Raw genomic sequence first — 14421 nt, 5'->3', positions numbered from 1 at the left:
AACTTTGTGCAATATGAATTGTATATTGAGAGAAGCAGTCTAAGGATGGGTAACAGACGGGACATACAGATAACGGATGGGACATTTTCTGAATGTGTCTTGTAATGAATGGAAAGAACAACTGAATAAAACAGTGAACTATTATAAAAACGTTTTAAACAATTAACAGACATTATATCTGCACATATCACTTTAGCATATCTCTTATAACAACAAAATAATACAATTATTGAGTAGGTCTATAATGTCGTATATTGTACAACAAAATCATTTAACGTTGTAATACCAAACTATTGATGGATGCAAGTACAAATAAAAGAAACAGTAGAAAAATCAGATTGAAAATACCATAAATGTATTTATTAGGTCTATTTTTGTTTTGTACTTGAAGATTTGTTTTTTTTTTTTAACGTAAATTCATGGTCATCATAGCTGTAAGAGTAATATTTCCATTTGATTTTGTATGGAGATACTCCAGTTATGGAATGCATTCTTTGTGTCTCTGGAAGGGACGCTGTGTTGTTTCAGTGTGCATTCAACATATCCTCATGATGTTTCACTGTTTCGTCTGTAATCAAAATTACCTTGATAGAAGAAATTGCAGCACATTCAACAAATGATTATGCATCTTGAACCGTGTATTTTCCTATTTCCACCCGAGTCCAAATAAGTCTTTTAATAGTTGCCCCTACACCATCTGCAGCTCCTCTCCCATGGTTCATGGAGAAAAAATGCCAGGAAAGTTGTATCCCATAAAATTCTTCTACAAATGATATGTTCATGGAATGAAATGCTTGAATTGAGAGGCAGCCCCATCAGAAAATACGTGTAGGTATTTCAATATTTCACATTTGGATGATTATTTTTATGTCTCTAATAATTTCGTCTAAGAAAGCAAAGACAGCATATTTATCATGCGTCACATTGTTGTAAATCAAGGCACAATTACAAGGTTCATTGCCAAACCATGCCACTACTGTGAAAATTGTAATTTGCTTCTTATTCCAATGAGCAGCCTGTATTTCATTTTGAAACATAGTGGAATAGTTCTCGAAAAAGTCCACTGGTAGCACACCTCAATCTTCAGATGAAGCTTGTCTTACTTCATTAGGAAGAATGTATTTGAGACGAAGGGATTCACATTTTGAAAGTCCTATTATGTTTGTCCCTTTTCCTGCAACGAATAGGTTATAAGCTTCTTTAATGGTTGTCACAAGATGTCGTTTCTGCATTTTTACCTTCCCAGTATCTGTGTAAATTGTTAAACAGTCTTTCCTTCCGGAAGCCTGTCTGCTGATATCTTCTCTTCAATAGAAATTAAAGGTCATTCCATAGTGACACACGTAACATTTTCAATGCCAATGCAGTGATTTAAAACTAATATTGAACTACCTATAAGCCTCTGAGGAAAGGTTGTAAAGGTATTTATTAGTGAAAGGAGCCCACAATACAGGCATAATTTCCTAGTTATGAGAATTAATTACAGGCTTCACAATATTACATATCATATATTGTGACACACGAACATTTTCTTGCCAATAAGAAATGGTATATTTATTAAAATGTTTCTACACTTGTGCCAAATGAAGATATATAATTAAATCTGGTTACAGATGAAAGATAACACATTGTTTAACACATAAATGCTGTAATGAAATTTCTGTAAACATTTTAACACCAGTTCTAAAGTGTAATAATTAGGTAAATGCTGTGACACATGAACTGTGACACACGAACATTTTGTCTTACATAAGCTAGAAACAAATTTATCTGTAATATTGAACATTTATCTTAATAATGTCATCTCTTTTCATAACATTACATTAAGAAACATTTATTCATCTAAAATAAGTCTTCAAACTTGAAATGCCCACGGTTATTTACAATAATAGGTGGCAATATCTTTTGCAAAATGTCTTGTGATGAATACACCAACTTGTCCACTTTTACAGGCCATTTATAATGCTCTCCATCCCTTACCATCACAGATACTTCAAATTCTTCACTGTCACACACAGTTACTACCTCACCTGGATAAGTGACCCCATCATACATGACTAAACACCAATCCCCCACCTACAACTGAAGACTCTCACTCTTGTCAATACTGCAAGCTGTCTCCTTCTCTGTCAAATGTTTTTCTTCTGAGGACAGTGATAGTATGATTTGCAGTGAATGTTCAACAGTGTTTCTGAATACAGCTACCTTCAGATGTCCCAATATGCTGATGCAGTGTGCATTATGTATTCCAGGAATTGGTGGAATTGTTGCAAATAATTTTTTATCTTCAGTGATGTTAATTTCATTGGTGTCAACAAACAGGCATCTCACATTGATATTAGACTGCTGTATTTCATTAAAAAAAATCTCTCTGGTTCTTAACAACTTTTCTTCCACTCAAGATATGTTGCCATATGAACCTTTTGACTGTCGCTCCTACTCCGTCATGCTCACCTTTCCCGTGATAGGACTCAAAGAAATTCCATGACTCATACCCAATGCCATTAAGATAATTGTCATTTGACATTGTTGCCATCATATATCTATTTTTAAAATGGGCTGCAGCACCATCAGTCCAGGCAATTACTTTCTTCGTAGGATTAGGAGTATTGTTGCAGAAATCTTCAAGAATAGCTTTGTTGAAAGCTTCAGCCTCAGACGTGGTATGTCTGGGAGCATCAGAAATAACAGCATAACACTGAGAGTGCAGCTCATTGGATTCCTCACTCTGTCTATAATACAGCACTGCAGTATAGATAGTTACTGATGAAGCTGGATCATTAACCCAATGGCCTGCCATCACTTCATTCTGGTGCTTAATAGCAAAATTCTCTGCAAAATCAGTTTGCATTATCACATAAACGTCAACGTATATGCCTAACTTGGAGTCAGGCCACAAAGGGAAACATAGAAGTAGGAGAGTTTGGTCCGGTGCTGTGGATTGAATTTGGCGTAGCTCAGTGGTTAGAACGCTTGGTACATAGAACCGAGGACCCGGGTTCGATCCCTGGCACCGGAGCGAATTTTTCTCAAACAAAAAAAAACCAGTAATATTTGCAAAAAACAACTTGACTGATTTAATGCATTTTGAACATGCACTTTTTATAACTAAATTAAATTGGTGGACGTAGCAGTGCACAAATTTCGCATAAGGAAATGTTTTCTACATCAAAGTCTAGACCCCACCTTGGTTTCCACTCATTACTGCAGCACCATCATGCTTGAGCTAAGAGTTTATTTTTTAAATTGAAAGGTTGTAGACTTTGTATTAGAACATTGCTCAGACTGTTAGCTGTGTGATTATTTACCTCTTTGAAAGAAATAACTTTTTCCACAGGTTTACAATCTTTTATATATCTCAAAATAATAACAAATTGGCTTTTGCAGATTGTGTCTGTTGTTTCGTCAGCCTGCACAACAACAAAATCTGTATAATTGATGTCCTGCTTCAGATCTTCTATGTATACCTTATACATACTGTCTAATAATTCATTTTGTATGGTGTGTGAAGTATTTTAAAAGCAGAATTACTGTTTAAGTGTTCATCCAATACATTGTCAAGGCTGGCAAGTAAAGATAACAAGTCTAACGAATTTCCCCGATTTGCAGATCCCTGATTTTCGTTATGACCCCTCAGTGATAATTCATGAGTACTACAAAATACTAAAGAATCGATTATTCTCCCTAGTATATGCCTGTTTTTTGTGACCTGTTCGTTGTGTTTCTGGATTGAAATTTTGACCACAGAATCAATTTGTGCTGCAATATTTACTGTCCCAAATATTTTAAACTTAACAAGCATTTTCTAGAATTAACTCACTGTGAGTCACAGAACAAATATTTACGACAGTTGCTTTCGTCCATCAGGCAGACCAGCTTGGATGGTGCCCAAATGAAGCATATATTCATAATGGTAACTTCGTAACACTTCGTGAATTTCCATTGGTAGGGTAGCGACATTGCACGCTGCACAGCATGACAGTTGAGCACTAAAGTGATTCAAGTTACGGGGCTCTTTGACTTTTGCCCAAGCTCACAATATTTAGTACAATACAATCTTTGACGTTTCACTGACACATATTGCATAAAGTGATAAAATTTACTGAAACAATTTTGAATCCAGTACACTGTCCTGAATAAAATTTACGTATTTTAAATATGAAAAAAAAAATGTATAGCTGGCGAAATATTGGTGGGGCATGGCCCCAGTGGCCCCTAAGGACGGGCTGCCCCTGATAGTACCCTAACCTAATGAAAGCAACATACCTACTTATGTCTTTTTAAACTTCTTATCTGTGTAAGCAAGCATTCTCTGCTATGGCAACAATAAAATCCAAACCAAGAAATAGACTGCAGAGCCTTGAGGACGATGTGCGTATTTCATTGTTAGGCCAGTGTTCTAAGCATCAATCTCAAGTTTAAACAGATCTCGAGTGATTTCCAATGTAGACCACTATTTTTTGAAACTGTATTAGTATGTTTTATTTTGGTGTTTGTTGTATCTTTCAATAAATGAGTGAAATCAATAATGTAGGAATTTATTTGAACTTAAATTAAAAGCGTATAGTTTTTCTGAAATTTTTGGGGGGAGAGAAAGTCTACAGGGGTGCCTCGTGACTTTTAATACATCACAAGGGTGCCATTGGAAACCACTGCCTTAAGCACTTTTTTGTTGAAACACACGACAAGATTACAATCATAATGAAGACATTCACAATGACTTAAAAACTGAACACATTTTTACAAAAAATAATAAATACAAAAGTAACTGGTTACAACATATAAGGAAAGTGGACAGGAATAGAATTCCACATTTAATTGTCAAATATAGGCCACAGGGCAGGAGAAATCAAGGAGATCCTCTGAGGAGAGTTCTGGATGACTGTATGGCTCTATTTCAATGTAATTTTTATGGTGATATTTATTACGATTGTGATGACTTCTTGTTAAAAATTATTTTCTTTTTCCACTAACCACGTAGTATGAAAGATGATCATGATGATTTTTTGTTAAAATTTGTTAATCATCTTCTTTTTCCACTAATTACATACTATGAATGGTCTATTAGTTCACATGTATTACTGTCTGTGACTAATTTATTGACATTAGTAAATTGTTTAATTTATCATTACTTGAAAGTAGAGTACAATGGTTGACACTGGGAATTCTGTTCCAGGTAGCAGCAAGCTGTGTAACACACCATCCAACACAGTGTCACATGGTACTTGCAGGAGGAGAGGATGGGTCACTCACTGTCTGGGATCTGCGCCGCAATACATTCCCTGTTACACTGCTTAGTGCTCACTCAGACACAGGTCTTGTTTTTATTTTATAAACAGTATATAATAAATCAAGCTTTCCTTTATGTAATATCTTTGATTTAATGTATAGCAAATAAGTTTTAGTGTGTTGGCGGTGTCAGTAACTGACTACAGGGTTTGATTTGAGTACACTATTACACTTCCAAGAAAATTGTTAAATTTGTTCACTTTAATTCTTAATTTATTGATTCTGAAAAAGTAGTTTTGGGCATGCTGTCTGTCTTCATGTACGGCAATTTCTTCTGAACTATTGGATAGATTTTGCTTATATCAGTATCTATGAGTGAATTTATCCAGAAATGATGCACATGATATAGAATAATTTTTTATGAAATAGTTACTAGACCTTAATTTGAAAAAAAAAAATGCAAAATGGTTGTGAGCTCGAAATCAGCTTACTTTTTTATATACATACAAGATGATTCACGAAGATTGTGCAATAATCTGGATCTGATTCCTGAAGATTATGAAGAAAAAAAGTAGTATTATTTATTTATTTATTTAATGCTCAGACACTTGGAACAATAGAGTGCACTAAGTGAGTTCGTACTGACACATGTTGAGAGCACTGCACTTGTTTACATGTTCAAAGTCCATGATTGAGTCTGCTTCCGCCACATGAACACACCTAGGGGATGAAAGGATGGCTGGCTTGTGAAGATGAGTAGCTAGGCAATCCTGTCCAGTGGTTGTCCTTACAGCTATAACATTATTTCTGCAGCTGATCTGGAATCAAGTTTTTTTTCGACAGAAATTGGCACCATTCTTGTTCGAACTTCGTTGTCTGAATTCTTCATAGATTTCTTCTTTGAATGTTCTTTTTATGTATAATGTAGCAGCGATTTAATTCATCTAGTTTTGAGAAGATATATCAAAGATATGCCAATGTACTTAGCCACAACTCATCAGCAAGGAATGAAACATATTCTTCGTTGATTTTGTTTACAAATAACAGGACTTCCTGTCTTGATTCAAAAAACCTTATGAGTACCGCACTTCTTGAGAGTCAGCAAACTTCAGAATGAAATAGGAGCTGTTTGTGCTCACTACTCATTTTATCACAAATTATTGAAAACAGTCTGCTATTCAGAGACCTTGCCTTAATAAAGTTTATTATTTTAATGCTCCTTTCTAACATGACTTTGAATTTAAGGCTTTCCTGTGAATGAAACAGTGAGTCCATGTAACATCAAGAGCAATGTCTCTTACATTAGCTACAATACCACTTTGCCTACTGGTGAGTGCACAGCAGGGTGTATAAAAAAAAAGTTCTGAAATTCAAAACGTAACGGTATACAAAAGTTGCCTTGTAGTCTCTATTATAAGCAAGAAGGAAAAACTGAATGTGATAGAAACAAATAGTAAAATTTAAAACATTCGAGATTTATATAAGGGCATAAAGGAATTTAAGAATGGATATCAGGCAAGGGTAAACGTGATCAAGGATGAGAATGATGACTTGCTTGCAGACTCTCATTCAATCCTGAACAGATGGAAAAACTATTTTGGGCAGCTACTAAATATACATAGGCTAAATAGAAATGATCGAGACGAAATTGAATTACAAACTGCTGAGCCATTTATACCCGAACCCACACTTTTTCAAGTCGAAATTGCGATGGAAAATCTGAAAAATTATAAGTCTCCAGGTATCAATCAAATTCCAGCAGAATATTAATACAAGAGGGTGGAAGCGCATTATCTAACGAAATTTATAAGCTTGTACTTGCTATTTGGGAAAAGGAAATTGTACCAGAACAATGGAAGGAGTCCATAATCGTACCTATCTTTAAGAAGGGGGATAAGACTAACTGTAGTAACTTTTGAGGAATATCACTTTTGTTGACGTCGTACAAAATTTTGTCCAATATTCTTTTGAGAAGAGTAACTCCATATGTAGATGAAATTATTGGGGATCATCAGTGTGGTTTGAGGCGTAATAGATCAACTATTGATCGGATATTTTGTATTCGACAGATAATGGAGAAAAAATGGGAGTATAAGGGTACAGTGCATCAGTTATTCATAGATTTCTAAAAGGCATATGACTCGGTTAAAGGAGAAGTTTTATATGATATTCTTATTGAATTTGGTATTCCCAAGAAACTAGTTCGATTAATTAAAATGTGTCTCAGTGAAACGTACAGCAGAGTCCGTATAGTCAGTTTCTGTCAGATGCGTTTCCAATTCACTGTGGGCTGAAGCAAGGAGATGCACTATCACCTTTACTTTTTAACTTTGCTGTAGAGTATGCCATTAGAAAATTCCAGGATAACAGAGAGGGTTTGGAATTGAACGGGTTACATCAGCTTCTTGTCTATGCGGATGACATGAATATGTTAGGAGAAAATCCACAAATGATTAGGGAAAATACGGGAATTTTACTTGAAGCAAGTAAAGAAATAGGTTTGGAAGTAAATCCAGAAAAGACAAAGTATATGATTATGTCTCGTGACGAGAATATTGTACGAAATGGAAATATAAAAATTGAAAATTTATCCTTTGAAGAGGTGGAAAAATTCAAGTACCTGGGAGCAACAGTAACAAATATAAATCATATTCAGGAGAAAATTAAACACAGAATAAATATGGGAAATGCCTGTTATTATTCGGTTGAGAAGCTTTTATCATCCAGTCTGTTGTCAAAAAACCTGAAAGTTAGAATTTATAAAACAGTTATATTACCGGTTGTTCTTTATGGTTGTGAAACTTGGACTCTCACTTTGAGAGAGGAACATAGGTTAAGAGTATTTGAGAATAAGGTGCTTTGGAAAATATTTGGGGCTAAAAGGGATGAAGTTACAGGAGAATGGAGAAAGTTACACAACATAGAACTGCACGCATTGTATTCTTCATCTGACATAATTAGGAACATTAAATCCAGACGTTTGAGATGGGCAGGGCATGTAGCACGTATGGGCAAATCTAGAAATGCATACAGAGTGTTAGTTGGAAGGCCGGAGGGAAAAAGACCTTTAGGGAGGCTGAGACGTAGATGGGAAGATAATATTAAAATGGATTTGAGGGAGGTGGGATATGATGATAGAGACTTGATTAATCTTGCTCAGGATAGGGACCAATGGCGGGCTTATGAGAGGGTGGCAATGAACCTCCGGGTTCCTTAAAAGCCAGTAAGTAAGTAAGTATGTGTTAACACAGTTAGCTTGTAAAATTCGAAGATGGTTTCAAGAAAGATTCTCGAGTGTAGATAATCCAGATCATAAAACAGTTCATAATCTTTGTCATACATTTCAGGAAACTGAAAGTGTCCAACCTAAGAAATCAAAAAAGCAGCATAGAGTTCTCACCAAAGAAAGATTACATGACATTCGTAATTGTTTAGAAAATTCTCCTAGAAAATCTCTTTGTCGTCTTGCACAACACGTGGGACTTTCATATGGGTCTGTGCAAAAGGCTACCTACTAAATTATTGCACTTCAAGCCATATAAAATAACTGTGGCACATGCTCTTCAGCCAGGTGACCCTGTATGTAGGCGCATATTTTGTGAGTGGATTCTGGAAAATGTGTCCAATGGACAAATAGACCCACATTTAATATTCTTCTCGGACGAGGCCTGGTTCCACTTTCATTGTTATGTGTGTACTCATAACAATCGTTACTGGAATACTGATAAACCTGACTTAGTACATGAAGTGCCCCTCCATGATGACAAATCTGCGTATGGTGCGCCATCAGTTGTGAAAGAATCATAGGACCAATTTTTTTTTTTTTTTTTTTTTTTTTTTGTAGAATAAGAGTTTATTCTGTTACGGTACTTATGTGAATACCATACTAATCCCTTTTTTCGGAGAATTAACTGACAGGGAATGTCATCGTTCATTTTTTCAACAGGACTCTGCCACTGCTCACACTGTGAATATTTCCATGAGAGAAATTCACAATGTGTTTCCACAAGAGAGAGTTATTAGTAAGGATTTGTGGTCCCCTCGATCCTCCGATCTAACAGCCTGCGATTATTATCTCTGGGGTGAATAAAAAAATGCTGTGTACAAGACGAATACAAGTACTCAAAGATAATATTCGTCAGAAAATTGTCCGGATTTCTCAACATGAACTACAGCGAGTGATGGATAATTTCCTAAAGAGATGCGAAAAATTTGTGGATAATGAAGGCGGACAGTTTCAACACCTCATTTGATAATTTGGAAAGTAATGCGCCTCTTAAATTTGTTTGTGTATTGTTGTATGGTTGGTTTGTTTTATTGTTTTACTCTCCTGCTAATCACCAAGACCTGGCTAACTAGCAGGGCATTCACCCATAGGCAAAACACTCCAGCAGAAAGCAAAACTGATCGCACTGTACTTACAGATAAATATAAAATACAAATAGAATTAAATAATACATATAAGACATAAAACTGAGTATATAATAGTGATTAATAAATTTGAGGACAGAATGAGTAGTAAGAACTCATATTTTGTCTTTCCCATTCTTATGCAATTTATTATACCAGAACCGCCATTATTTAAGTATGACGATTTGGAGAGTATGGTGTATGATCAGGAATTTTCGTGGAGGTGGAGAGAAAACATTCCTTCTATCCCATACCACACAGAATCAGTCTGGTGAAGATAAGTTAACGATGCTTGAGCTACAGTTTGTGGTGAAAAAGAAAGATGCTTTTATGAGTTCCACACTGGATATAAGAATGCAACTCCAATCCTGTGAGAAGAAGACATTATTTTTCTTGGAGTACAAAATGAAAACAAAAATAGAATAAACAAACAATAGAAACAAATAGTAGCAAGTGGGTGGAAGGATGGACTTTGTTAGTAGCCATCTCCCTGTTTTGAGTTCTGGGTTGATACAGCTTGTAACATATTTGTACCTTTTATTTTGCATTCGTACCATCTCTTAGATTTAAAAATAATACTCCTTTTCTTTTATCTGTCAATAATAACAAAAAATCATAGCAGTCTGCATCAAGCGAAGACCTGCAAACATGCTTATGTTATAGTCCCGTCGCTCCTATTTCCAGCAACCAATCACGTTGCAGGTCGGCTACATTCAAACGTGTGCATCTTGTGATTCGCTGATGCATTTCCTAAGCTCGATAAATACTTAATATAATCGCCCGCCATTTTGGCTCTTTCGTTGGCGTTCGCAGAAAGCACACGAGGACGTTATTTGCCGGTCAATTATTTGCTGAATTACAGTGCGATTGATTTATTATCATAGGAGCTATGACATGATAATGTTTAACGGTGTGGCAAATAGATTCCTCATCTGGTAGCTCGGCAACAAAAGAAAAAAAAATGGCGAACAATACTACCTACCTAGACTTTATAGAGCCTTCACTTCCTAAGACGTAAGCAAGGAGGAGGAGTCACGCCGGGAATAACAGCATCGCGACTATAGAAAGAAATGAGATACCGGTAATCAAAAAGAACTAACTCCTCTGCAGGTCAATTAAAAGTGCTTCTAAGAGATCAAAATTTTTTGTGCGAAATGTTGGCACCATTATGCAACTTTTGCTAACCTTTAAATTTGTAATTTCGGGAAAAGAAATTTTTCGACCTTCTTCGATACACCCTAGTGCACAAGCACTCATGCAGAACTTTAAAAATATGTTCTCCAGTTGAACGAATTGTCAAAGTCTTGGAAAATAACATAATATCCTCATGAAACGTAACAAAGCAATTGTGCTTCGTTTGAAGTATCTGTTGTCTCGTCTATCTGAAGTGAATAAAACGAACTTTCTTTTATTTTATTAATAAGTTGAGATTCTACGTCGTTAGCCATGTCATTAATTCAGCGAGTAACTGTATCATCTGAGAGTGGTATTAAATCAATGTCCTTTTGATAATTTTTCTCACAACATTGTTTAAACTGTATCTTTTGCAGTTGGAAATGTTGAGATCTCGCCTATAGGATGTGGTTTTGCACTTGTCACTATATGAAGACTAAAATACATGAAGTATACCATTTATTCCTATTCATTTATAATAATATTTTATCCAAGTTCCAGTTGAATTAAGACTATTTCAGAATATTTAGTTGACACTTTGAATCTGTCAATTTAAGTAATTAATGCTATTTAACAGTGACCATAATTATTCAGATATGGAAAGATTTCTCATTCTATATTTGTTTAACTTGCAGTGAGTGAATTGCACTTCCATCCAGATCGTCCTGAACACTTATTTACATGCTCAATGAGTGGAGAAGTATGGCACTGGAACACAAGCTCGATGTCCCGACCTGCACGCCTCGGGACCACTCTGCCAGGTACTTTATCTAAGAATTCGTTGTGAATGAGAACTACGTTTTCTTTTCTTGAAGAAGATATGTATTGGTTTTTACTTTCTTTATTATGAATCTTCAGCATTAATATTCAAAGAAATGTATTCATCATGCCACGTTTTCTACTATTCAGGCTTCAACACCATTTCTAACGAAATTCTGATGACTGCTTGTTCTGTGAAATATTTTCATTGCACTGGTGATGATTGATCTACTTGGAAAATTATTTTATGCAGTAGTTGCTCTTTGCTTTTTGTATTGGTTATATTTATGACACAGAGAAATTGAGAAAGATGGCTCGAGGGATGGGAGTACCATAATAAAATATTGTCTCGACATGCTATATATTCACCACACATTATAATTTTGAAGGATAAATTTGATTGGGATTTGTTATTGTAATCATTGATGTAGTGTGACTTTTAGTGCAAGAAAACAGAGAAGGTTTGGAATTGAACTGGCTACATCAGCTGCTTGTATGTGCACATGACGTGAATATGTTAGGAGAAATCCACAAACTATTAGGAAAAACACGGGAATTTTACTTGAAGCATGTAAGGAGATAAGTTTGGAAGTAAACCCCTAAAAAGCAAAGTATATGATTATGTCTCCTGACCAGAACATAGTACGAAATGGAAATATAAAAATAGAAAATTTTATCCTTTTGAAAGGTGAAAAAATTCAAATACTTTGGAGCAATGGTAACAAATATAAATGACACTCGAGAGGAAATTAAATGCAGAATAAATATGAGAATTGCTGCTATTATTCGGTGAGAAGCTTTTGTCATCCAATCTGCTTTCAAAAAAAAAACTGAAAGAATTTATAAAACAGTTATATTACTGGTTGTTCTGTATGGTTGTGAAACTTGGACTCTCACTTTGAGAAAGGGACAGAGGTTAAGGATGTTCGAGAATAAGGTGCTTAGGAAAATATTTGGGGCTAGGAGGGATGAAGTTACAGGAGAATGGAGAAAGTTATACAATGGAGAACTGCATGCATTGTATTCTTCACCTAACATAATTAGGAACATTAAATCCAGTTGTTTGAGATGGACAGGACATGGAGCACATATGGGTGAATCCAGAAATGCATATAGATTGTTAGTTGGAAGACCTGAGGGGAAAAAAGACCTTTGGCCTACGTCTCGGGAGGATAATATTAACCCACCAGCACACACACATTATTTTATAACGGTAGCACACGCGTTGGGTATTTTTTACCCCACAATAAATAAAGTGTTACTAACAACAAAATATAATTAATACTGAAGTGCCATAATTTTATAATTGTTAGGACCATTAAACACATTTGTTTAATTTAACAATATTAATACATATGAATACTAACTTTGAGTGATAAGTCATCCACAGGAAAACAACATAATATTATAGGTATCTCAGTGGTAACACAAAAATGTAAAAATAAAAGAAAAAGTATTTATGGCCGTCACTCGTCCACTCACTCACTCACTATCACCACTTCCGGTATCAGCACACACCTCATAAAAAGGCACCGAATATTCTTTACAAATCATCTTGTTACACCTAAAGCATGAAGTAGTAGTTTTACGATCCTTCTTCCTAGGACATACCTCACATCGACTTGAGGACATCTTCATTCGTTTCTGTGTTGGTTGGGTTAGTTCCTCCACACCATTCATTCTTCGAATAGTAGATCTAATTTGTAAAGGCAAATTCTTCAATGTCAACTGATGAGCCAAATGATTTACCAATCCAAGAGCCAGTTCCTTCAGAAATTATCGGTGGATGATTGGTCCTTGTGAAGTAGCATTGTTAGTTTTATAAATAACTAAAGAATTAATTGCTGTGATGTTGAGAAGACCAAAAAACACGGTAAGTGGCCAACGTCGGGATTTCCTGGACACGCATAGTTCATCCACTACATCAATTCCTTCTTTAGTAGCATTGTAAACGTTATTATTTCCGGTTTCTTTTCCTCTCTGGTGTCTGGATCAATTGCATCATCGTAATGCATAGTGGAAGCTACTAGAACAACTTTTCCTGGTTTTGGAACATAGAAAGTCAGAGTCAGTCTATCCTGGAATCCAAAAATACTAGTAAATTTTTCACGCATTTTCTGCACAAATTCAGGAGGAATTTCACGTTTATTTAGTCTTACAGTTCCAACACATGTTAAGTTGTGATCACTGAGAAGTTCTTTGGCAAGTGGCATACTCATAAACCAGTTATCAAACGTAACATTTCTTCCAGTTCCACTAATAGGAGTAATCAGCCGTTCGACCACATCAGATGGAGAATTTGATTGACGATATTGGCCTTATGATTGCATACCACAGTATATTTCCAAGTTCAACACATAGAAAGTGCGGGAATCAGCTAGCCCAAATATTTTTATGCCGTATTTCGCTGGTTTGCTTTTGATTTATACTGTCTGAATAAGCAGTGTCCTCGGAAGGGCTCCAATTCTTCATCGATAGTGCAATATTCAGCAACTGTATAACTTTTCTGTAAGTTCTTTGTGATAGAGTCAAAAGCACTTCTTATTGGAGCGAGACTATCAGTCGCTTTTCTAATTTCTCTTGTAATAATGTCGTCCAAACAAAAGCACCGCAAAAGAAAGAAGAATCTGTTTATTCCCATTGTTGCTGGAAACAAAGGAATTCCTGTTCCATCAGTAGTCCACAAATATTTAGCGTTGAGTTTAGCTGACCTCAGTGCACCAGCAAATATAACAGACCAAAAAGTGTTTTTATCCCAGTTGGATCAGTTGTCGAAGCATCACGCTCGCGAAAGAAGTTGTTCTGGATAGACCTGATGTAAATATTTCTGTACTTGACAATATCATCTGC

The 14421-nt window shown here is 35.6% G+C and overlaps 1 protein-coding gene across 2 annotated transcripts in view; it reads left to right on the top strand.

Annotated features, from left to right (window-relative positions):
* Nup43 (Nucleoporin 43kD) overlaps positions 1 to 14421 on the top strand; it is a 78761-nt gene that overhangs the window by 51966 nt on the left and 12374 nt on the right. For both annotated transcript variants that reach the window (XM_069812560.1, XM_069812561.1), the window contains 2 exons: positions 5177 to 5315; positions 11448 to 11573. In XM_069812560.1, coding sequence (XP_069668661.1) covers positions 5177 to 5315; positions 11448 to 11573 — 265 coding nt within the window. The remainder of the gene's footprint in view (positions 1 to 5176; positions 5316 to 11447; positions 11574 to 14421) is intronic.

Source organism: Periplaneta americana, chromosome 16 (genome assembly GCF_040183065.1).
Source record: "Periplaneta americana isolate PAMFEO1 chromosome 16, P.americana_PAMFEO1_priV1, whole genome shotgun sequence".
Classification (NCBI taxonomy): Eukaryota; Metazoa; Arthropoda; class Insecta; order Blattodea; family Blattidae; genus Periplaneta; species Periplaneta americana.
This window is presented reverse-complemented; position numbering and strand designations above follow the sequence as displayed.